The 26,093-nt window shown below is 45.4% G+C and overlaps 1 protein-coding gene across 1 annotated transcript in view; it reads right to left on the reverse strand.

Annotated features, from left to right (window-relative positions):
- The window catches only part of F9 (coagulation factor IX), a 427,131-nt gene that overhangs the window by 283,900 nt on the left and 117,138 nt on the right, over window positions 1-26,093 (reverse strand). Inside the window, exon 3 of the mRNA XM_069205987.1 lies at window positions 23,980-24,004. Within this exon, the coding sequence (XP_069062088.1) occupies window positions 23,980-24,004 (25 nt within the window). The remainder of the gene's footprint in view (window positions 1-23,979; window positions 24,005-26,093) is intronic.

Consider the following 26,093-nt stretch of genomic DNA (forward strand, 5'->3'; position numbering starts at 1 on the left):
GGACTGGATATGTCTGGCACCTCCTGTCCGGTGATGTTAGGTAGGGGTCCTGTTGGAGTGTAAATGCATAGTTATTGTATCTGTGTGTGCTATCTTGTGAAATGGTGAGTGACCCTCTACTCCTGTGCTTGCATTATTGCCATGGCCCTTGTGTGATTGGTGATTTTGGGGCATGAGTGAGTCTCTCTACTAGACATGCTTTGGTGATGGGTGTCCATGCATTGGTGTTACTTGCAGGGCTTGATTTTGGGATGTGTGGGTTGTGTTAGTGGGATATCTGTGGGTTGTTGGAGTGATGGATATTAGGGTGAGGGTGGGAGTATGTGATGGGATGCAGGTGGAGTGGGGGGGATAAAGTAGTAAAGATTTGGCTTACCAGAGTCCAGTCCTCCTGCTACTCCTGCGAGACCCTCAGGATGCATGATCGCCAAGACTTGCTCCTCCCATGTTGTTAGTTGTGGGGGAGGAGGTGGGGGTCCACCGCCAGTCCTCTGTACAGCAATCTGGTGTCTGGATACCACGGAACGCACCTTCCCCCGTAGGTCGTTCCACCTCTTCCTGATGTCATCCCGTGTTCTTGGATGCTGTCCCACTGCGTTAACCCTGTCAACAACTCTGCGCCATAGCTCCATCTTTCTTGCAATGGATGTCTGCTGCACCTGTGATCCGAATAGCTGTGGCTCTACCCGGACGATTTCCTCCACCATGACCCTGAGCTCCTCCTCAGAGAAGCTGGGTTGTCTTTGAGGTGCCATGATGTGGTGTGTGTGAGGGGATGGGTTGGTGTGTGTTGTTTGAGGTTCGTGGATGAGTTGGTGTGTGTTGTTTGAGGTTCGTGGATGTTGTATGAGTGATGGTGTTGTGTGTCTGTGGATGCTGGTGTTGTGTTAGGTAGTCTCTCTCTCTGGCCTTTGTTCTGAATTTTGGTTGTAAAGGTTTGTGGGTGATGTGGCTGTGTGTTTTATATTGGATTGGGTGTGTGGGTGTGGTGTGTGTATTTTGAATTGTCCAATGTGATTCTGTTTTGTGAATGTGTGTGTATTTTGAGCACGGCGGTGTGTACCGCCAATGGAATACCGTGGTTGAAAGACCGCTGCGTTGATTCGTGGATTGTGATAGTGTGAGCGTATTCCTGTTGGCGTAGATTTTGGTGCCAGTTTATCACTGACCTTTGGTGTGACGGACTTGTGTGGGTGTCTGTATTTTGACGGATTCGGAGCTGTGAGTCGTAATTCCTGTAGCAGAATTCTGCTGCTGCAACGGTGTGTTGGCGGTCTTCTGCACGGCGGAAAGCGGGATTTACTGCCAGGGTTGTAAAGAGGGCCTATGATTCTTACTTAACACACATACGTTTGGTAGACAAACAGTACATTTTAATAATTTTGTGATTCTACCACTTGTTAGTGTTTTATCTACATGCAAGGGTCTCCTTTCTGCATGAGGAGGTGCAACAGCCAGTATGCATTCAAACCTCTACATGAAGACACAGATTCTACAATTGGGACACACTTTTCTGCCTACCACAACAAACAGTAAATTGCATGCCTCAAGAAGAAGTCAAATAACTTTTGGCATTCTGAGCCATCTTCTTTTCAACACAACATGATCATTAAACAATCTGCTGCACCTTGCCATAATCTAACCCCCAACATAACTGAGGGCTTAATGAGAAGTCCTCTCCATTCACAGTTAAGGAATTGGACCTGATTAATAAAGGGGTTGCCCACATTTTACCAGCTCTATGGGGTGTGAAGACCTATCAGATTACTTGAGTGAAAGCCCAAATCCGGTGCGGTATCACCCCGCGATGCAATGTCACAACTGCCGGGGGAAGTTCTGCCACAAGTGGTAGGAGGACCTACATCTCTGAGTCCAAATCAAGACTCAGGATATTATTGGCTTGTGCTCCCAGTCATATTCTCAACACCCCCATGTGACACCATTGTAAAGGAAGGTCCTGAGAGCAGAGTAGCTGACCCTTCATGCTTAGCTGGAAGAACTTGGTCAGTGGAAAGACAACAACTGTATTTTTTTTAATACTTACCTTCGTGTAGTTCCATTTGAGCTTTGTTCTATTCTTCTATGTTGTGCTTAACCTGTGTTATTTGTGTTATGAAAGGATTGAAGGTTTATAGTTACTAACATGCGTGTGCATTTCAATATTATTTTTCGGTGATTTAAGAGAGAAACTGGCCTCACAGTTGTACACTATTTAGATTTTTGTAGGCATTAACTCCACCCAAAATTCCTTATGAGGCAATATTCTTATGAGGGAGGAAACACCGAAACCCCCTAATATCCCACACAATCCTAAGATTGTCAGGTCAATGTATACATTTAAGGCACACGCCAAAGTATATCAAATTCTTCTACAGTCTATGTGAAAGCTTCAGATTTATTTTCTGGCACTTTTGCTTCTTGCATTGATTCACATCAGTACAGCCGTCCTTCACATCTGTAAACTGCAACAGCCAAGTTCCCTCCAACATGTGTTTTGTCTACTGGGATGTAACTCACTGACTTCATCAGAGCTGAAAACAATGTATACAAGTGCTCGTTGGGAAGAAGATCTATGATACATCACACAAAAAAGAGATGTTTTAAGAAAAACTCCATTCACATGCTTACTATGTCACCATTTCCCGGTGCCGATGGAAACCAATAATTACTACTATATCCCTCACTAGATGAACATGCGTCTGTGTCGATGTAAAGAACAGACTAACATGCATCACTATCTATATAACAGTGTTATCATGTTCATTAGATTAAACATATTTCCACATCAATATATTCAACATAAGTAATGGAACATGCAAAATGAGTAATTTTATGGAAATGTTATCCTATATTACATTATAGTAATTACTGAATTATGGAAAACATTATAAGCGAATAAATTCAATTATATGAGGATGGACTTATTATTCATGCACAAACATGTGGAACCCACTGAGCCAAAAGTGAAATCCTAGACCCAACATTTGCCATTTTAGTCCATATTCTACATAAAAATCAAGAATAAGAAATTATCATTTAGAATGCTTTGCTACCTTGGACAAATACACTTTAATTCCAGATAACCAATGCTTGAAATATGTAGCACAACATTGTATTTTGTACTTAAAACACAAGGTTAGTGAAGGCGATGAGCTCTTAGCACAACCCTTTGAATGCCTAAATTAAAATATATTTTTTAAACATCAATTCTATCTATTTGGTTAGGCAATCATATTTGTATCAATCCAACTAACAGTGGCAGGTTTGTTAAATACCTGTAACGTCAACTGTTGTATTTACGAATACAATTTTCTCTTCTTGTACAGTTACATTTATATGGAGGGGTGAACATAAGACTTTATAATTTCTATTTTTTTGACATTCTTTTACTGGGCTGACCAAAGTTCATAACAGGAGGACTCGGATCAAGGAAAATCCTCAGCTGTGAAGCTAACAAGATCACTTTCCATCAGGAGTGAAGAGGATGATTCTACCACAATCAGGGGTAGTAATTTGCCCAGAGACCAACAAGATATGGCACCAAAAGACTCTAGGCAGAGGCTAAAGGAATAACTGGGGATGAAGGGTAGGTGAAGATCATCAGGCAGGAAAATGCAGATCTTTTGGTTCCTCCTGTCCGTGACCCACAACAACCAAATGTCTCTGAAAAGCAGACCCCACTACTATCTGGGCTTGTGCCTTGCCCCTTCATTATCTACAAAGAACCTCTTTCCATCAGGGCTTACGTATGCACCCCCTGCATGGACATCCTCTTCTCCTTGCAGTGCCTGCTTAGGAGAACACCAACAGTTGAGGGAAACATCAGCCCCCAAGACCTAAGCCCTCTTGTGTAGCCCATTACCTTTCACTAGAATATGTGCCCTTGACTGTCCTGAAGGAAGTCCTGAGGTCCATAGGAAAGGTTCAGTGAGCAATCTCTCGGGCTCTGTTGGACTTAGCTGGGGAGGTCCAGATTCTTTGAAAGGCAGGCATTTACTGAACAGATCTGCAGTTTATGTGGCCTTATGACCTCCTTGATAGCAGGTCTTCAGTTACGTCTGCTTGCCCATCCACAACACCTCCTCCTTTCCCATTTTCTAATTTGTCTGAGACACCTGTTTCCCATTCTATTCCTGTGTTTCCTTTTTCCTGTGGTGTGTCTGGTAGTGCAACAGCCTGCCATTTAAAAACCCACATAGGTGTGGTGAAGACAGAGAGTGGGGATGGCCAGGGACTTTTGGCCCCAAACCAGGAACATGATTCTGACACCTGGTCTGGCCTCAGAGAACACCTTTAATATGAGTTTGGTCAGTAAACTCGTCCTTTGGAATCATTATGGATTTTGGACTTTTCTTTTACCCTCAGTATATTGACTTATTCGCTTGATAATTCCTCATGCCTTTGTATTATTTTTCCACCTCCCTCCAAGTTAACATTGTCTCTCCTCTTTAAGACTTTTTTTCATTTAATGCTGCCCATTCCCATGGAGAATTTTTTGCTTCCCCAAAATTACAATGTATTTGAAAATAATTTAGTTTTGATTATTTATATAAAATGCTTGAATCTCAAACATATCTTCCTTCCTGTTTACAGTTTTGCAGATTAATTCACTGCATGTGAGCCAAATGAAATGTTTAGTTAGAAGAAGCTTTAATATATAAAAAATTAAATTTGCATATGTATTACACTTTGACGTTAAACAAAGAACAGGACATATATAAAATACATAACACTTTCCTATGTAGTAGATGCAACATCATTTAACACAGATGAAAGCTAGACATTCGGTTGTTATCAAATAAGTGTGCAAATTATTATTTCTCAAAACTGTTTACAGTGACTTTGTTAGGGATTGAGTTGTTATTTTCCACACATCAAAAGTTATTTTTGGAAGGTTCTCCTACCACTTCCTCTACACAATTCTGATCGCAAGCTTGATTGAGATTGTGCTTGTGTTGATAGTGGTTGGAATGGTGAAGTTGAAGGTTGAGATGGGAGGTGGTGTGTGTTTTGGTGGTGGAGATGGTTGTACCAGAGCTGTGAGACTGCCAGGTGGTATGTCCCTACAACATTGAGGGGCCTCTGTTGGTCATGAAGACTAACAATGGCATTTTATGCTTATTACCTCCATCCCTTTCTTGGCCAATGTATGTTTCCTTGCATTCTCTTACCTAAAAAAATGAAGATGTTCTTGATGCCTCTTTGCAATAGCCTGGTAGTATTCACAACTTTACCCAAGTCCAGGTCTTCCTATCAATCAACGGAAGCAGGTATCTCATAGAGAGTGTCCGTCATTACATGAATATCCTCCTGCACACTCTTCTGTTGTTGGAAAAAATGATCTTCGCAGTAGGTAGCAAGACCATGTCAACATGATCAGCTGGTTGTCCAGCACACAGAGAGGCCCCGTCTGGGCAGTTAAGGGGGGGTGATAATGATGACTGGGAAATGCTTGTTCCTCACCAGGGGACTTCTCTTCCTCAGATGTATGAGATAAGATGGGAGATGGATCTTAATGAGAAAAATGTGTAGGAGATTGTAGAGAAGTGTTAGTGGTGAGCATTGTGGCAGTGAGTGTTGCATAGGTGGAATAATTATCAGTGGCTGCTTAGCTAATGGTTGGGAACTGGCAATCCTCAGAAATGGTTATGAAGAACACTGACCGACAGCTGCTATCTACTGATATTGTCACCAGAAAGTGGATTGGATTTTCTCCTTATATTGCTAACTGTCCTCCAGGTGAAGATGTTTCTGCAACATCACCTGGTGCAATGTCGGCGGTACCTGAAAGAAAATGTCCATTGTTAAATTATATGAAAACCTTTTTTTTGCCTGATTTTCAACACTATACTTTAAATATTCAGCAGTGGCCTCGCCCACCACCTAATTTACTGACAAGTCTTATTGTTCAGGTCATGCAGCATGATGCTGTACTTGTGCTAGATGAGTAGGTACCTGGCTGCCTGAGCTGAACATTGCCAGGCTGATGATTTCCTAGCCCTGTGGGAATGATATCCTCAGCCTGGCACAAATGCTTCAAAGCCTTCCCTGTCATGATAAGGGGAGCACTACTGTGTGTTTGTGTGTATGTCAGAACATTTGTGAGTGAGTGAGGTGTGCGTGTGCATGTGTGGGAATCCATGTGTGGGTGAGTATGTACATGTATGTGTGTGGCCCACCCACACTGTCCTGCTCAAATTACTGGCTGCCACTGAAAACATTGTCCTGCAAATTGTTTGGCACATAAATAATAATGCTAGGACTGTGCAGGCATAAAGACACACATGAAATTAAGGGTTCATACAACAATGTACATATCAAATCTCAACAATTTGAACTCACCAGCTCCAGCCACCGAGATTTGATTTCTGGAGCTCTCCCATGAGGTCAGCTGCTAAACCTATGTGCCTGTAGTTGGTTTTTCCAAAGATTCTAGCAGCAATAGAAATCAGTATTATGTCCAATATGTATTGTCAATCTATAAAAGTAATCTGGTCCACAAAAGATGTCATATTAGAGATTTACAAAAAAAGAAAACAAACAAAAATAAAAATAATTTTAAGATCTGATATGCTAAAAAAGTGATATATATCAATCATGACTAATGATGAGATGCAGAAGTTAAGCCCATAGGATGCCAGACTTACATGGCCAATGTGTGATAAAGGGCTTAATAGCTGCTGACATGATGTTCCCTGTTACCATTGGTGTTCACAAGATGGACACAGGGCCTGCGGTATGAAACCAGCTGCAAGGAGAGCATCATATATAGTAGAGTAAGTCACCCTAAATCATCCAGAAACTGCTATAAAAATTGATTCAATACTCAGACCCACAAATAACTGCAAGTTACACCAGAGCCTAACAGATAAGTTACAGTGCTACCTTAAATTGCCTAGTCTGGGGCAATTTTTTAAGGTAAAATATAATCTCTAAAACAATAGCGTAACATATTGGGCATGGTGCCAAAAACATATAGCTAGCCTCTTAGTGAAAAATAATGGTTAGATTCAAAAGGAAAAAGAAGAGACATATCTGTCTTCTATGTGGTGGCAGTCTGGATTGTAGTGCACTCCTGGGAGAAGAAGTTGTTGTTATTGAAGATGGATGAGGGGGAAACAACTCAGGGCATTAAAATAGTTAAAATACAAATATAAGTATATATTAGTGTAATGGTATAAATCAAGTTTCATTTGCCTACAAATAAATGCCATTCCAAAACATACTGTCATGTATAATTTAATAAAGTGAATAAAAGAAGCTATAGAAATCATTTATAGTGTGATCAGTGTAATCAGATTTTAGCATAAGGACATACTTGTATATATAGGTTAGTTGCATCACAAGCCCTGCCTGTGTGTTGCCCTGGTGTTGTGCATTGGCTCCTACAGAAGCAACGTACTTGAAAGTGTGGCTGTATGAAAAACACAACGTGTTGGATGGAATAATTAATAAGGTTGTGTAAGAGGGTGTATTGAGGAATTTATTTGACATGTGAGCCTAAGAATACATTCAGATACAGGTAATTGATTTTCTTTTGCATTTAGTGAAGGAGGCAGCGAGAGATAGAAATAGATAGAAGGAGAGAGGGAGAGAAAGAACGAGAGCGTCAGAGAGGGAGAAAGAGGTAGGGGTTTAGAATCTTATCTGGTACCACATTTGTGTTGTTGAAAAGAAACAGCCCACATAGCTCTGGTGGTGCACTGTGGAGAGAATAGCCTCCTTGAGAGGGCTGAGACAGAAGTGGGAGGCAGTTTGCCTTCCAGGAAGGCCAAAAGTCAGCTGAATCCTGGAGGCCTTCTCCTTTTCCCACGTCTTCTCATCTTGCCACTTTTATTTTTCCCCCAAGGTGTGTGCCTCCTCCCCCCTCCCCTCTCCTCCTCCCCTCATCTTCTGGCATAGAGTTGCTTTCTGTCTTCCACTGAGGGTGAATGGAGGAAACCCATGTAGTTCTTTGTAAAGTTTTACCATAAATTTAAACGTTTTGATTCCTAGTCATTAAAATTCCACTTCCTTTCAGAAGTGCTGTCTGCATCCTTGAGACAGAATGGTGTGGAGGTAGGATCAGAAAGCTGAAGGGGTAAAAAGCAGATCCTATAGTATAGGCAGTATTTATGCTGTTGAAAGGGAATGCTTGTCAGGTGCGTATAATTTATTTCAGGTGTATATAATTCTCCCATTCCCCTCCATGAGTTGATGGTGGAAGTATCCGGCTCTGATGCAGAGGTCTCTGCCCTGAATACAAAGTGCCCAGAAAGTAAAATAAGGTCCTAATGTAACTTTAAAGTTGTATATTATTTGTGTATTCTGTCTCCATCCCCTAAAAAGAGGGAGTGGAGAGACATGTAACTGTATACTCTGTAGTATGTTTAAACTCATAAATGGCCACAATTAGTAAGTGGAAGAGAAAACTTAGACACGTAGGCTTAGTCGTGTAGATTTAGCCTTGTGAATAGATTTTTTCATGTTTTGATGCCCCTATCATTCACAAATATGTCTCTCTTGTTCATTTGTATCCTAACATAGCTAATGTTCTTGTAGAGAATCCGTAGTGCTTCTGCACACTCTATTCACTACCTGGCTCTAACCTGCATATCTGCAAATAACTAATTAAATTACCTAATAATAGTAATGAGGCAATGCTGAACACATAATTGATTTGAGGTGAATTTGATAAATCATCCAACAACAAAAAAGAGAGGGGCTAAAGAAATATGGGAGGTTTGGAAACAAAGTCCTGGTCCTGTGTATAGTGCTCCCATCAAACATATAAATAACAAAATATATACACAGTTCCACTGCAAGAGTATGTACCTATAGTTCACAGGCTCCTGGGAGTTCAACTGTTTGAAGCAAGAGCCCTTATTCACCATCTGGTGACATGCTTCATCATAGGGCTGTGCTCCTCGTCAGGCCGGCACTGCAATGCCTGATGGGCCCCACAAGGGGGCTCTTTGCCGGAGATCTTTTTGTAATGGTAACTAGCCGGTCAATAAGTGTACTAGTGTAGGATTGGTATGTAAAGGAAATACTGTTAAAAATGACTAGAGGTAAAACATAATTTATTGCGATATCCGACTTCTGTCATGATTAAAAACAAGAGTGTGGGGAGAGAATAAAATAAGGTCTAAACTCCCCAAAAAATAAACAAAAAGTATTGGTAGTCATCACTAAATCTCTAAATTTGGAGTATAGTGAAAGTAAGTACAGGATCCCCTGTACTACTCTTAAATCATGGTATTTTATTCTGGGCCAGAGGTGAGTATCTCCGGCCCTGCGGCAGCCGTAAGACCACTGGTGGTATTACGAGTCGGCACACCTCAAGGCTTTCATGGCAGTCGCACCACCACGAAAACCCTGGCGGTAACGCACCCGGCGACAGGAATCCTCATTCCTGTTGCCAGCACATGCACCCCCACCTCCACACACATTCAAACACCCCCACTTGTCCACACACCCGCAAACACACAAGCCTACTCACATAGGCATTTGTTGACAAACACATCCCAATCGCTGTCACCGAAACACAAACACCCCCATTCACTCACAAACACGCACTCAGACACTCCCATTCACTCACAAACATGCACTCGTACCCCCACCCCTCTGCATTCAAGCACACACACATGCCCACAAACTGACACCACCATCCCCACCCATCCACATACTTGCAAACACCACCCCACCCAACCGCACACATACTTACTAAAAAAAACCACACTCTAACACAGACATATACACATCCCCACCCCTTCGCATTCATGCACACGCCCAACCCTCTGCACTAGTATACATTCACACACTCCCCCTTCATCCGCACACTTGCACACACCCCCCTCATCTGTACACTTGCACACAGACACCCCCACTCACTTGGAGACTTGCACACTTGAACCCCCACTTGCATGCATCCCAATACACACACCTACTCACTCACACCTCAACACACACCCCTCCCCTCTGCATACTTGCAGACACCCCCCAACCACACACATACATCCACAGACCCACATTCCATCAAGACACGCAGATACCCCACCCCTCTGCATCCAAACACAGACGCACTCGCACCCTGACACATCCCCTCCCCTCCGCTTCCATTTGGGGGACACACACCATCCATACACAAATACATACACACACGCACACCCATACCACTACACATACATGCACACACTACGCACATGTACACAACAAGCCACCCAGACGGTCCACTTACCTGTATTTAAGAGGCGGTCGCCGGGAGGGGATGGGTCTCTGAATTTTCCACCACACCACCATTCAGGAAACCACCACGCTGTATTACGTATCCTAATATAGCGGGTGGAGTCCTTTTGGCATGGCAGTGCTGACAGTGGAAACACATCTATCTCTTCCATCATCGGCTAGGCCGATAGGGTAATATTTCCACCCTTAACAGGTGGAAATCTGACTTGACTCTTAATATGGCAGACTACGGACCACCAACACTGGCAGTCTTCTGGTGCCCATGGCTTCACCGGTCTTGTGAAAAGGCGCACTGACACAGAGCTTGCGGACTCGTGGCGTGATTCAGAAGTTAAAAGAAAACACGATGAAATCATTATACAGTCGCTGGTGTGTATACGAGGGGCGCCAGGAGATACTACCTGAAAACAGAGGATTCTAGCTCTTGTACATCCCATAACTGTAAGGGAAGAGGTGCCAGTGCTCTCCAACAGTCCTGATGAGGCCTTGAATTGCTAGGCCAAAATGCGTCGACATATCCCCAATGGGTCCAAGGAGTCTGAGCAAATAATCAATTTATTGTTAAATAACTTATATAGCACTACTTGCTACCTTGTATAAAGACAATTAAGGCAGTATACTGCTGGGTGCAAGATCCTTGGCTACCATATAATTGTCGATCACTTTGTTTACTGTATTTTGTGTTGTGACTATTCTATGAATCGTTGGAGTAGGGCACATGTATATATAATTTTTTTTTTATATCATATGTATTATGTGGTTCATTTGTTTGGTATTTTTGTAAATATGTATAGATAAGTGTATATAGTTCCACTATAGTGTCAGTTGTTTATAGATAGGAAGTCTTCCTCTGACCCTGAGATGTGTGTGTATATTGACAAATATAATAAATAATGGAAAATAGTTGTATTCCTCCGAACCAAGAGTTATTATTGGTTTTGTGTAATAATTATTTAATTTGTCCCTCTCCTGCTAAATCTTTTTTGCGAGCGAAGTCATAATGAGGGCCACAGTATTACGCAAGACAACAAAAAATTGTTAAAAAACAAATTCATTAAAAACTGCAAATATCATTGCTAAAAATCAGTTTTTATAATTAAAATGCATTTTTTAAAAGGGAATATTAGATATTGTGTATAACACTGAAAAAGGTTCAGACCCACTGAAACTGTATATAAGATAAAAAAAAAGATTGCAGGTATCATCATTAAAACGTCATTGATTTTCGCAAGTGAAGTGCACTTTCCAGAAAGTAGTCAACTGCATTGCATGTATTGTGTTCTTCTAGCTGTTGTAAAACAATCAGAGCCACTATACATTTGCTAAATTTGTTTTTCTGTAACAGAGGCAGTAAATAGCATCTGGTAAAGGGAAGATAGTACTTACAAAAAAGGACAACATGAAAGAGGGGCTGAGGGGACTGCTAATCACATGGGCAGGTGCATATGTTAGAGGGAGCGAATTGCCCTTGCGAGACACATTGCATCAATCTAATGGATCCTAATCTATAACTGGTCATTAACATTTGTTCTCATGTGCCCTGGACAAAACCAGGTCACACCTTTTAGTCGTCTGAGGAGGCAAGCTGATTTCTTTACTTCCCTACCTTCCATCTGGGCCTGTTTTCTAGTAAGAAAGCAAAACCTAATCTGATCCTTGTATTTCTTAGTAATATGCCCTGTTATCATATATATAGGAGCAGCCTAGGGCAAGAGTTGTCTCTTTAATATATTTTAACCAAGGAATTTTGGGCCCATGATTGAATGATTGAGGTAGTCTAGAATAATTGCCTGATTTAAATCAACCTCTTCATTCAGCCATATTGAGCACCATAGTGACAATGGGGCAAGATTTATAAAGCCTCCACATATTCCATAACTAGCTCCAGATGGGATGCAAAATGCGAGGTAAGGGGAGGGACCCCGAACACAAGCCTATAAAATCTGTTTTCCTCACCTTGTACGCTACTTACATCTCTGTAGCACCTCCCAATGTATGCTGGGGTGGCTACAGACGATACAATTGGGACAGCACTCTCTAGGTCATGCGATACCGGAAAGGTGTACAAGTACCACCCCTTGCATCCAAATCATCCTGACCAACCCCGCCCGAGGAGGACACAAAAGTTAGGGGTGAAAGAGTTGGCATGATGTCCATTTTAGCATTGAAATCGCCTTCCAGAAGTAAGTTAAAAGACCCTCTCAGATATACTTCCTTCTCAGCTAGTGCTACTAAGACAAACAACCCCTGGAAATTCTGGTTTTCCTTAATAGAGAAATTGTTTTAAAAACTGACCATAAAAATTTGTGACCCCTGTCTAAGGTCAAAGACCTGTACAGATTCCATGTCTGTCGGTATGGACAGTATTTTACAATCAATATCCACTTTAAGCCAGACTACCAAGCCTCCCCTTTGCTCATCCCGCAGGGGAAGGGATTGCAGGTAGGTTATAGCATATGTACCTATCAAAATATATATATCATTAACCACCCATGTTTCCTGAAGAAAGACAATATCATAGGTATTAATTAGGGTATGTCAGTCCTCAAAATGTGACTTGAAAGCCAAACCAGCAATGTTCCAGCTTAGGAAGCTTAACTTAGCACTAGTACCACCAATTGGGGCTACAAACAGGCCTTTCTTACTGGCTTTAGGGGCAGGTTCACTAATGAATAGGTCTTGAGTTCCTCCAGAAGTTAAATCTTTTCCACCTGTATGAGCACAATAGCCTAGGTCAAGATCATAGGTTCCACCAGCGGTTGGTTCTTGCATGACTGTAGAAACAAAATGTGCAGAGACAAAAGCAAATATTTCCATAGAGGTTGCTACATGCATGGAGATGCACACAGGGGGACTGGCAAGGAGGGTTTTAGAGGCCTTCAAGTGATTCAGGAGAGCCCAGGGATTCCAAAGCAGGGAAGGTAATCGTACATCTAAAGAGTCTTGTATTCATATTTGCGGTGACTCTGCTACCCGCAAGAGTGGCACAGGCACACTCCCATATATGTTGTCAATAATTGTCCTCCATGCAGGAAAATACCATGGATCTTGCTAGACATGGCATCCTTGGTGTGGTCTCCCCTAACATTTTCCCTCTGCTTCCAAGGTTGTTTCTGTGTGCTATACTCTTTTTTCTGTTTTGTTTGCTCTGGACACTTTACCACTGCTGACCAGTGATAAAGTGTAAGTGTAAGATTACTTCTGGAACTAAGAGGAACCTCTGCCAAGGGGAGAGCTGGAGAGCTGGAAGAGGAGTACTGACCCTTTGCCTGTGACTGTGATTTGCTGGGTTGGCCTGCAGTAGCTGCTTCTGCCTGAGAGGGGACATAGACTGACTTTTGTTTGACTTGCCTCTGGTGAAGAATCTCCAAGGGATTGAACTGAGCTTGCCTCCTGTTGTTGAAGCCTCAGCGACATCAAAGACTTCTTTCTGCCAGCACCTAGACTCTCTGTTGAGACTACTGCCCTGGCAAGCGGTGTCCTAACCTGTCTCTGGGCCCTTGAAAGGTGAAGCTGGTGGAAAAGTACAGAACTCCAGGCACAGACCGCCGTGCATGGAAATTTTCGACACACTATCCACAACGTGGCTGATAAATGCCATGCCGCCGGCCTCGAGGCTAAAATCAACGCTCCACCTGCATTGCGGCTGGGGGATCAACACATCATGGCAGGGGAAACAACGCGCAACACCCACGAGCGACTGCTGTTAATGATGCAAACCCCACGCAGTGTGGTTTCCTGACACCATGTGACCGGATTTCAACGCAACATCTCCAGCTTGAAAAATCAATGCAAAGCCTGCCTAGAATTGAGGTGCCCATCTGGGGATCAATGCATCACTCTCTTGTGGGAGAGAAGAAACAACACATGATGACCCAACAAGAGAAGGAATGATGTACAACTTGCTTGTGAGGGGAAACCTTTGACGCACCATCTGCAACGTGGCTGATAAACAACGTGCCGCCGGCTTCGCAGCTAAAATTGACACCCCACCTGCATCACGGCTGGGAAATCGATGCATTGTGGCTGGAGAAACGACGTGCAACACCCATTAGCAGCCACTGATAATGACGCAAGCCTTGCGCAGCATGTTTTCCTGACACTGAGTGACTGGATTTCAAAGCAACATCATTGAGTGTGAAAAATCAAAGCAAACCCTGCCCGGATCTGAGGTGCCCACATGGGAATCGATGCATCACTCGCTTGTGGGAAAAAAGAAATGATGCGCGCCGACCCAACTGGATAAGGATGGCAACAGTACTGGCCAAGTTTCAAGAGACCCAGCGCCTGCAGGAGGAACAGTATATGGGCTTCAGGGAGGAACTCAGAACCGTCAGCTCCACCCTGGGCACCATCGTAGGGGTGCTGAAGGAAGTACTCAACACCAGGTGGGACACTGTGGCACTACAAGGGGCCCCTGACACTAGCAGGGACGATGAACTGCCCACCACCTCCGCCGGCGCTAGTGGACAGGAGGCACCGCCACAGGACCACCACACCAGCACCCCCCCTGCAGATGGAGAACCACCCCGCAAGCGGTCCCTGAGATCCAGGAACAAGACAGAGCACGATGCCAAGACCCCCGCCAAGAAATGAGACCACCCTGATTGTCAACCCACTGTCCCACTTTGTCACCCTGTCCATATTGGAACTGCCCCAGCTCCATTTCCTATGCCCATATGGCAATGCACCTATGAGACAAATAGACTGAACTCTGCCATGGACACTCCTCCGCCATCACCCCTCACCATTTAACTTCCCCCTCCAATATTTTGTATGTAAATCAACACACCTAAAGCACCAAAAGATCTAGAGTCTGTCTGTGATTTCGAAATAGTGTATTTGCAATTACAGTGACAAAATTTCCCGGAAATAGTAATGTCAACATACCTATGTCACACAGCTCTAGTCCATGAGGAATCAAAGCAGATGACACACGTTGGAACCCACACCTGTGAAACCGTAAGGGAAAGTGACAACTCATTGACCATACACTGGGTGAAATCGACAGACAGGATAGAGGTAGAAGTGTAAAAGTACTTGTAGTAGGCAGGAATGTATTCTCACCTGTGTTTCACTAGAAATATTGCTGAATGACTGAGTCCCTGTTGTCAATGTCTTCTTCCTCTGCTTCCTCCTCATCACTGTCCACAGGCTCCACAGCTGCCACAACACCGCCATCTGGACCATCCTCCTGCAGAAAAGGCACCTGGTGTCGCAAAGCCAAGTTATGAAGCATACAGCAGGCCACGATGATCTGACACACCTTATTTGGTGAGTAGAATAGGGATCCACCTGTCATATGGAGGCACCTGAACCTGGCCTTCAGGAGGCCGAAGGTGCGTTCGATCACCCTCCTAGTCTGCCCATGGGCCTCATTGTAGCGTTCCTCTGCCCTGGTCCTGGGATTCCTCACTGGGGTCAGTAGCCATGACAGGTTGGGGTAACCAGAGTCCCCTAATAGCCACACCCGGTGCCTCTGTAGTTGACCCATCACATAAGGGATGCTGCTCTTCCACATGATGTAGGCGTCATGCACTGAGCAGGGGAACATGGCATTTACATGGGAGAGGTACTGGTCTGCCAGACATACCATCTGTACATTCGTGGAATGATAACTCTTCCTGTTCCTGTACACCTGTTCACTCCTATGGGGGGGACCAAAGCCACATGGGTCCCATCAATGGCACCTATGATTTTGGGGATATGTCCAAGGGCACAGAAGTTGGAAAACATCGGCTGGGACATCCCTGATGCCATGGCCACAGTTGTTTGAAAAGACCCACTTGTAAGGAAATGGAGCACTGATAGCACCTGCACTTGAGGGGGGATGCCTGTGGGATGGTGGATTGCTGACATCAGGTCTGGCTCCAACTGGGTACACAGTTCCTGGATTGTGGCACAGTCAAACCTGTAGGTGATGATCAAATGTCTTTCCTCCATTGTCGACAGGTCCACCAGAGGATTCCACCATCTCCTCACATGTCCCAGCGGACGGTGCCTATGAAGGACAACAGCGAGCACAGAGTCAAACAACTCAGAGGTATGTACCCACAGTCTACACAGAACACCATTCATTCACAAAATGTGGCCTGTGTGTTTGTTGACACTAGGCCTAGGTATGTGTGACGCAGTTGGTAATTAGGCCATGTGGGCCCCTGAAATGGTGGCTGCCTGACCTGTAAAGTGGGACAATGGGATGTGAGGTAACTGCGCTGGCGTTGTACACCGTTGGGGTAGGCGGTCGAGGACAGCGGCGCAATGCTGCATTGGTTAACATTGGACCCTATGGGTCCCAGGAGCCAATGACGATGTACGCCGGCGGTGATGGTACGCACCGCCGCGGACGTGACCGCCGCGGATGTGACTGCCATTTTCTAACTGTTTAATTACTCTATACCTGATCTTCGACAGTAGAGGACCTACACTGCAAGTGCTGCAGTGACCTCGGTCTGGAAGAGACAATGGCTCGTGCATCTGGGGAAAGGGCCCCTGCCTTCACTGCAGAGGAGATGGAGAAGCTCGTAGATGGGGTCTTCCCCCAGTACACGCTACTCTACGGTCCTCCAGACCAACAGGTAAGTACACAGGGAGCATGTTGTACGGGCTATGCCTGTGTGGAGAGGGCTGGTTGTAAGAAGGAAGAGGGCAGAGTTCTGCGTGCATGAAAGACTGTGAATGCATGTGCCACATGGCAAGGGTAGGGTTGTGGGCCACTCACTTTGAAGGTGCAGTTGGTAATGACTTCTCTTCTTCCCCTGTACATTTCATGTAGGTCAGCGCCCACCAGAAGAAGGATATTTGGCGTGCCATCGCCAAGGACGTCTGGACCTTGGGAGTCCACCACAGACGGAGCACCCACTGCCGGAAAAGATGGGAGGACATTCGCCGCTGGAGCAAGAAGGCGGCGGAGGCTCAGCTGGGGATGGCCTCCCAACGTGGGAGGGGTGCCCATCGAACCATGACCCCCCTGATGTTCCGGATCCTGGCGGTGGCCTACCCTGAGTTGGATAGGCGCTTGAGGGCATCACAGCAGACACAAGGGGGTGATTACACTATCATTCAGCTGACTTTGCGCGCAGTGAATGTGTCTGGGTGGGGGAGGAGGTCTGTGAGTTCCCCTAGGCCGGGGCGAGTTCCGTAGGCTAGGCCCATTCGTAAGGCATGGCCCTGTGACCCCCCACCCCACCTCTGTAGAGTGCCAAGTACATCTTTTCATGCACCTGTGTTGTCTATGTGTGCAGATGTCATCCATAACCTTGTAGTCCATTTCCCAGGAAATGCACTGTAGAGCCCAACAGCGCGACGTAGTGCAGGGGGCTGCTGTGTCTGTATTGTCCGCCAATGGTAGCGGTAAGCCATGCACTCAACCTGTCTTTCTTCTGTTTCCTCCCCCCCTTTTTTGCGGTCTCCCTGTTCTTGTGTGCATTAGCATCATCAGGCGGAGGTAGAGTGGCACCACAGCACGAGGGAGCTGCATCCCACATGGGCATGGAGGCCCACACTACGGACTCTGAATACACCAGTGGGACAGAGGGCGTGGGGAGCACCACGGCGGTCACAGGATCTGCAACCAGCGACACAGACTCATCCTCCGATGGGAGCTCCCTTGTGGTGGCAGCAACATCTGTGCCCCCCACTTCAACAAGTACAGCCGCCACCCCCCTACCAGCACCGCCCTCCCAGCAGCCCCTCAGCCTTCGCACTGTGCCCGCTCACCCAGGAGGGTGGGCATCACCTTCGCCGCAGGCACCTCAGTCCCTGCCCCTGTCACCTCTGCTGCCCTCAGTGAGGAGGCCATTGACCTCCTCAGGTCCCTCACTGTTGGGCAGTCTACCATTTTGAATGCCATCCAGGGTGTAGAAAGGGAGTTGCAACACACTAATGCATTCCTGGAGGGCATTCATTCTGGTCAGGCTACCCTTCATCGAACCCTTCAAACTCTGGCCTCAGCACTGATGGCAGCCATTGTCCAGGTGTCTAGCCTCCCCCCTCCAACTTCCTCCACCCAGACCCAATCCCCTGTACCTCTGCCTATCCCAAGCACACCATCAGACCAGCCTGCACACACCTCACCACACAAGTGAAGCTCAGGCAAACATGAGCACCACATATCCCACAGGCACTCACGCAAGCATCACACACATACAGACACACCAACATCCACTGCCTCCACTGTGTCCCTCTCCTCCTCGTCTCCCTCCTCCCTCCCAGTCTTGTCTACACTCACATCTGCATTCACTACCACTACAGCCACTACGACCCGCACCAGCACACCCACCACCGCACCCCGCTCATGTGCACTCACCACCCTCACTACCATTTACACGTCCCCTGTGTCCTCTCCCAGTTTGTCTGTGACGCCCCCTCCGAAGATACACAAAGGCAGGCACAAACCCACCCAACAGCCATCCACCTCACGACATACTCCAGCGCATGCACCTGCAACCAAATCCACAAAAGTTACACCTCCTACAACCACCAACTCTTCCTCCACTCCCACACCCCCTCCAGCTACCCGTCCCAGTGTGTCCAAACAACTTTTCCTGTCCCCCCTTAACCTATTTCCCACCACCCTCCCCGTCCAACTCATAAGTTCTGTACTAGCACCTCAGACAAAAAATCTCCGGGACCTGTGGTGCCTGTTGTTACAGGTATGTGGAGTGAACCGGCCCCCAGGCCAGCCAGTGTGGCACGAAGCCACAGCACAGCCAGTCCCCCCGTGAAGCACCAGAAGTTGGACAGTGCCCGGCGGGAGAGGGGGAAGACTCCAGCCAGCCAAGCCGCTCACAGGGGTTCCGGGGGGGTGTGGACTCATCTGTGACTCCTCCCAAGGTGGGGAAGGGGCAGAAAAAACCTGCAAAGTCTGGGAGGAGCAGCACGGCGGAGAAGACCGCCAACATCCCCGCTGGCCAGGAGGCCACCGCCAGCCCCACCGTCGCTGCCCAGGAGGCCACCACCAGCCCCATCGTCGCTGCCCAGGAGGCCACTGCCAGCCCCATCGTCGCTGCCCAGGAGGGCCCTGCAAGCCACAGCCCAGCTGCCCAGGAGGTCCCCGCAAGCCACAGCCCAGCTGCCCAGGAGGGCCCCGCAAGCCACAGCCCAGCTGCCCAGGAGGGCCGCACAAGCCACAGCCCAGCTGACCCATGAAGGACCGCCAGCCACAGCCCAGCTGGGCAATGACGGACCACCAGGGCAAGGACGCTGAACAGTGCAAGGACCGCTGAACAGGGCAAAGACTGCAATGGCAAGCACGGCTGAACAGGGCAAAGAGCGCCAACTCAAGCACCGCTGAACAGGTCAGAAACTGGCAACTCAAGCACCGCTGAACAGGGCAAGGACCGCTGAACAGGTCAGAAACTGGCAACTCAAGCACTGCTGAACAGGGAAAGGACCGCTGAACAGGTCAGAAACTGGCAACTCAAGCACCGCTGAACAGGGCAAGCACCACTGAACAGGTCAGAATCTGGCAACTCAAGCACCGCTGAACAGAGCAAGCACTGCTGAACAGGTCAGAAACTGGCAACTCAAGCACCTCTGAACAGGACAAGGACCGCTGAACAGGTCAAAAACTGGCAACTCAAGCTCCGCTGAACAGGGCAAGCACCGCTGAACAGGGCAAGGACCGCTGAACAGGGCAAAGACCGCCTTGGCAAGGACTGCTGAACAGGGCAAAGACCGCCATGGCAAGCACCTCTAGCCCATTTGCGGCAGTGGCAGTGACGCAACTGGGACCGTCACGGGGTGAGTGCTGCACTCTGGGCACCAGTCCCCCTCCAGAACCAGTGGAGACATGCATCCACTCTGTCTGTCCTTGGCAGGATGAAGCACTCTGGGCACCAGTCCCCCTCCAGAACCAGAGGAGACATGCATCCACTCTGTCTGTCCTGCACAGGATGAAGCACTCTGGGCACCAGTCCCCCTCCAGAAGCAATGGAGACATGCATCCACTCAGTCTGTCCTGCACAGGATGAAGCACTCTGGGCACCAGTCCTCCTCCAGAACCAGTGGAGACTGTTATCCACTTGGGAGACTGTGGCTTTGCACTCCCCAGGATGGTGCAGTGGGCAAACCACCCACTGTAGAGACTTGAGAGACTGTGGCTTTGCACTCCCCAGGATGGTACAGTGGGCAAACCACCCACTGTAGAGACTTGTGAGACTGTGGCTTTGCACTCCCCAGGATTGCAGAGTGAGCAAACCACCCACTGTAGAGACTTGAGAGACTGTGGCTTTGCACTCCCCAGGATGGTACAGTGGGCAAACCACCCACTGTAGAGACTTGAGAGACTGTGGCTTTGCACACCCCAGGATACATCAATGGGCATGAAGCCCCCTGGTGGATCTGGCGTTGTGCATTCATCCGGCTGAGGTGCCCCCCTTCTCTTCCCCCTGAGGTGCCTGTTGTATTCCTATCTGATGCCCCTGCAGTGTTCTCTCCCTCATGTTCGGGTATCTTGTGTGGGCCTCGCCCATGCATTTTGGGCCCAGTGGTCCATGGACTATGAATGGTGCAAAACCTGCACTACTAATCGTGGTGTATATTTTGTTTATAGTATATACAGTATAAATATGTATATTTTTGCTTACTGAATTTTGATATATTACAATAGTTACACTAATTTCCTTTTGTCTTTGCATTCTTCCGGGGGGGGGGGTTACTGTAATGTATAGATAAGCATTGGTGTGTGTGTTGTAGTGGGTGACGGTCGGGGTGGGGGTTGGGGTGTTGAGTGTGTGTGTCCCTGTTTTTTGCCTCCCCCCTCCCCTATGTCGTAGGTGCAGTACTCACTGTGGTCTTCGCCGCCGGCGTTGGTGCTCCTCAAAGAAGAGCAGGAAGACTAGCACTGGGAGAATATGAAGTTCCGGCTCCATGGTGTACTCCTTCCTCATGGAGTGTGTAGAGGTGAGTGTTTTTCCTTCAAAATGCCTGTTTCGGCCGTGTTTTTATCTGTGGTGAATCCGCCCCAGAAAAGGTTGCAGATTGGCCTGTCATAATAGTGTGGGCGCTTCATTGTCTTCCGCCTGTCTGTTGGTGGTGACCGCCGCGCTGTTTGTCTGTACCGCCGTGGCGGACGGAGTGTTAAAGTGGCTGTCTTTGTTGGTGGTTTCCGCCACGGTCGTAATTGCAAATTTGTTACCGCCGGCCTGTTGGCGGTCTTACCGCCACTTTAACACCATCCGCCAGGGTTGTAATGACCACCTCAGACTCTTATTATTTTAAAAATTCATATCTTGACTTGTGTATGATGTTTGTTGTTCTGGTCTTGTTTGATTTAGATAAATATTACCTATTTTTCTAGACTAGTGTGGTGTCCATATTTTTGTGTTTTCACTGTATTCCTGTGTGTGGTGGTATAAATACTTTACACATTTCTTCTGAAGTTAAGCCTGCCTGCTTTACCCTGACTAGAGCGAGCGTCCTTGCTAAGAGAGGGGTAATCTGACTGCCAACCAAAGACCCCATTTCTCACAGTTAATTCCTAGTTGTTGGTTATAATGCAGCTTGCAACCTGTTAGGAAAATAGCTAAAAGCTTGGTTTACATTATTCACAGGAGAAATGGGGGTTAGGTGTTTATAAAAGAAATCCAGTGGTAGAATCTTTAGTTTATAATTATACAGTCTCTGTGGAAATGTACGGTTAAAGGCCTATGTCCCCAACTTGGCGCACAAGGAGGATTTCTTTGTAGATATCACAATAGCATCTCATGTTAGTGTTAAGCCAGTGTCACCTTGTTATTTAGATCCATCATTGACTCAATTCTACCTGCAGGCAAACTTGGCACATTGCCTAAAATAGACAAGAGGCCGGAGGGAGATTAATCATAGGAAGGGGATCTGAACCGGCTTTCCTCCCATCTGGCTGATTCGTGGCCAGAGAGAAGAATGACTAATCCCCCAAATTAGGGATCTAGGGGCAGCTCCTGCAGTTACAACAGATCTCTGAACACTATTGTCTCCCTTTTCACATGTTTCCCTAGCACTGGATTGCACTTGTCACTAAGTTAATTGCTTTTGTATCCGCTTTGATCTGCAGCTGTGGTGGGCTTATGAGACACCCTCTCTCGATGTTAATCAAGCCTTTTAAACTAGTCTCAATAGCAGAAAGCCTATCAGGCACAGGCCATAGTTTAAGATCAAGCAAATCACTGAGGAATCCATTTATGCTGTCCTAAAGAGCAGAGTCCGGTATTGGGGGACTGGCCGAAATACTATGCTTTTGTATTAACAGTGAGGATTTGGGGTTCCCCTGCTTGCATTTCAATACCCTTTTCCTTTGTTTTGCCACCGAGCCAGGAAAGTTTTCAACTAGTACAGAACTATTTTGGACCTCCCCTTCAACTCAAACCACCTCCAGCACTACTGCCATCACCATTCCCTTCAGATAGAGTAAGCACTCTAGGGAGGACATCATTCAAGGCAAAGCTATGAAAGTCAGCAGAGGGGAGCAGCATGGGCAGTGAAGATGGAGCAAAGTCACCAGCTGTAAGGGAACATTGCTGTTCATCTAACTTGATCTCATTTGAGATAACATTAATAGCCTGCACCGCAAAATGATCAATTATTGTGCGGGATTGGGCTTGCTCACCCGTAGTGACTGCAGGAGTCACGTAGCGCTTTAAAGCACTTGATATTTGGCAGCTGTGTGTAAGCAGGCAGAATCAGCACCTCATCTGCGTAAGATTGCTGGGGAATGTAGTCCCAATCCAGCCCCCACACCACAACAAGAACGTAGGTTTAAATGTCCCAGTCTGCAGGAGTCACGTAGCACTTTTAGGTGCTTGATGCTAGGCAACTGTGTACAGAAAAGTAGATTCAGCTGGTACTCTGGGAAATAATGCTGGGGGATGTAGTCCCACTCCAGCCACGGCACCACAACAATAATGGAGGTCTAAATGTTAATAATTATTAAATAATTAGAAATTAATTACAATAAAAATAATTAAAACTCAAAAATATCTCATTTATATATCTTCCCACTCTACTCCCTTACAAACTCATAACCTGCTACTAAATTATACCTACTATAGAAAAATAAAATTACACATTAATAATTAACTAAAACAGCAACTAATTAATGAAATACTTTACAAAGTTATTTATCAATACAATTTAAAATAAAAACAATCATTTATTAATTCAATAAATTCCACTTATTAACTACGTATTACAAAATAATATTTAAATGTAGACATTTTAACTACTCATAACAACATATTATTATACTACTGAGTGCAAAAAATAGAATATATACATATATATATATATATATATATTTATATAGATATATATATCACATGCACACACACACACACATATATATATATATCAAACACTATATTTAATAAAACAATAATATATAAATGATCATTAATAAATGCTATTATATACATAACAATATTTTCTCACCCTTTATTTTCTTGCCATCTATATTTATGACTTTACTATATTTTTGACATGATATTTTTACAGTACAATATTTTTTAAATACTATTTTGGTCACTCACCTTAGCATTTTGGTACAATATTCTTTTAAAACTAATATTTATCTGTTCATTGGAATATTAACGTCTCCTTTTTAATGGTGATAAGCACAGCACATTAAATAATCATAGCCTCTTTCCCGTTTAAGCCAGTATAAAAAGGTGCACACGTATAAATTAGAAAATAAATAAAGAATTTATTTTGCACCATAAACATTTAACATGCATTATATTCAGCATAGTTCTTATGAATTTGGAGTAAACTTACCTATGTATTCCTTCCAAAATTCATTCTAAAAAAGAAAAATATTTGTAAAGAATCAATAAAACAATTGGATTAATTTAAAATGAAATGTGTAAGGTTATAGTCACTTTTTTCAATAACTTTATATTGACACATAACTATTGAAATGTGACAACATACTACAATCTGATTTGTTTCACCATGCATCCTTAACAATATCCCTTTATTTTTCAGTCATACACAATTCTAAGTTTGTCATTGTGGATATTCTTGTACAATCTGCTTGGTAAACAAACTCAAATAAAAGTATATATGGCCTCATTATGAGTGGTCTGCGAAATGGGTAGGATCCCCCCCCCCAAGTTAGCAATACCATTGTACTGGTAACTCTAGGGGTGGGGACATTCTGTCCCATTATGAGCTGAACCCTCAGAGACCACTGAAAAATGAAAAATTATGAAGGAAATTTGCAATTCCTGGTCCTTTTCTATGGTAAATCCTTATACTTTGTTAAACTTTCACTGGAGATTTCAGATGCTTTGACCTGCCAAAATCTCTGGGTGAAAGTTTAGAAACCTGGGATGTTATGTGGATCTCACAGCACTAGACATGGCAAGTTTCTGTAATAGCCTCAGAGCCCGCCGTAGCGGGCTACACCAACCATTAAAGACCCGCTCCAGCTTTACGGCTAGGGCCTTTAACAAGGGAGCGCAACAATAATTGCCGGTGTAGCCCAGCTACAAAGGGCTATAAGGCTATTACACCATTCTGCCAATAGAGGGCAGAATGTTCTGTCGTAGCTTGACTCTTGCTCTAGGCAAGACTGCTGGTTTATAGGTGACAGTACTTATGTTTGTAGGCAACTATGCCAGTTCCACAACAATTTGTAACTTTCACCCCAGCCCTCCCGGCTCACAAGCAGCACCTCACCAAAAACCCAAACAGTAAAAGGTGATTTGTGGCAGCCTATATGCATGGACAAGATTAGCCCTTTCTCACATGAACAAGATGTCTCACTCAAACACGGGCAATGAAGAAGATGCAGTAAGGTTTCAATAGGTTTTATTTGAAAAAAAACTACAATCTACGATAAGTTGCATTAGCTGCAATGATTAGGATAATGAACAGTGCAAGAAACAGAATGGTAAAGACAAGAGACATTAATGCAAAGACCCCCACCATATTCCAATGACATGAAGTGACATGAGATATGAAATATGTCCTAATACCCTAATAATGTGAACCTAATCTCTAACCTAAAAGAGAGCTAGATGTGTTAAACCTAACCTGCCAATACCATGTCCATGAGAAGAGCCCCCCAACCCTCATTACCTTGGAATGAGGTGTCTAGCTCAGAATCCGTAGGGACACGAAGACTGGGTCAGCGTCAAGGTGAGGTGCGGCATCGATAGTTGCAATGGCATCTGGTCGGAATCCCCTCTGACTATATGTCTAAGTGAGGTGCATTTATAAAGATCTGCTCAGACCCCTGACGTAGGTCTGTTCCCAAACAATAGATAACAAAACTTGCATGGGATGGCAATTTATGTAAACAATTCCCTCAAAGGCATGAAGAGGGAACGTACCTAATGTGAATACCTACAGTTTGTTTTAATTTGTTGCTTGATATTGATGCCGTTCTGTGGTGGCACTGATAACCTGGAACTAAAACAATGGCCTAACTAGAAACAAGGCAGCCATCTTAAAATATATGATTAAATAAATGGGCTAAAACAGAGCAAGCTAAGTACGGTAAAAGTCACTAGGTGACGGGGCGCGAGTCTGCAAGCCATAGGCTAAGCTAACTCCTGTTTCCCATTAAAACAAGATAGGATTCACTACACCCTCCCCATTGACGTAACAAGTATGCCGCCGTAGGATTGATGGGTGGATGAATCCAATGCTAAAAAGTGCTCTGGACTAAAAGGTAAAAACATAAAAACTAGGTAAAAATCACATTTAACCCGTTCTGTGCTGCAGATGTAATGGTAATGTCCAGCTGCACAGTGCTCCTGTCCTGAGGATGTAACCATTACGACCTGGCACCTGAGCTCCGAAGGAGCGCTAGTGCTCCCTCCGTGCACTTATAGGGCAGGGATGGAAGGGGAAGCCCTTCCCCTTGCACCCCGACCTCCCCT

Source organism: Pleurodeles waltl, chromosome 2_1, assembly GCF_031143425.1.
Source record: "Pleurodeles waltl isolate 20211129_DDA chromosome 2_1, aPleWal1.hap1.20221129, whole genome shotgun sequence".
Classification (NCBI taxonomy): Eukaryota; Metazoa; Chordata; class Amphibia; order Caudata; family Salamandridae; genus Pleurodeles; species Pleurodeles waltl.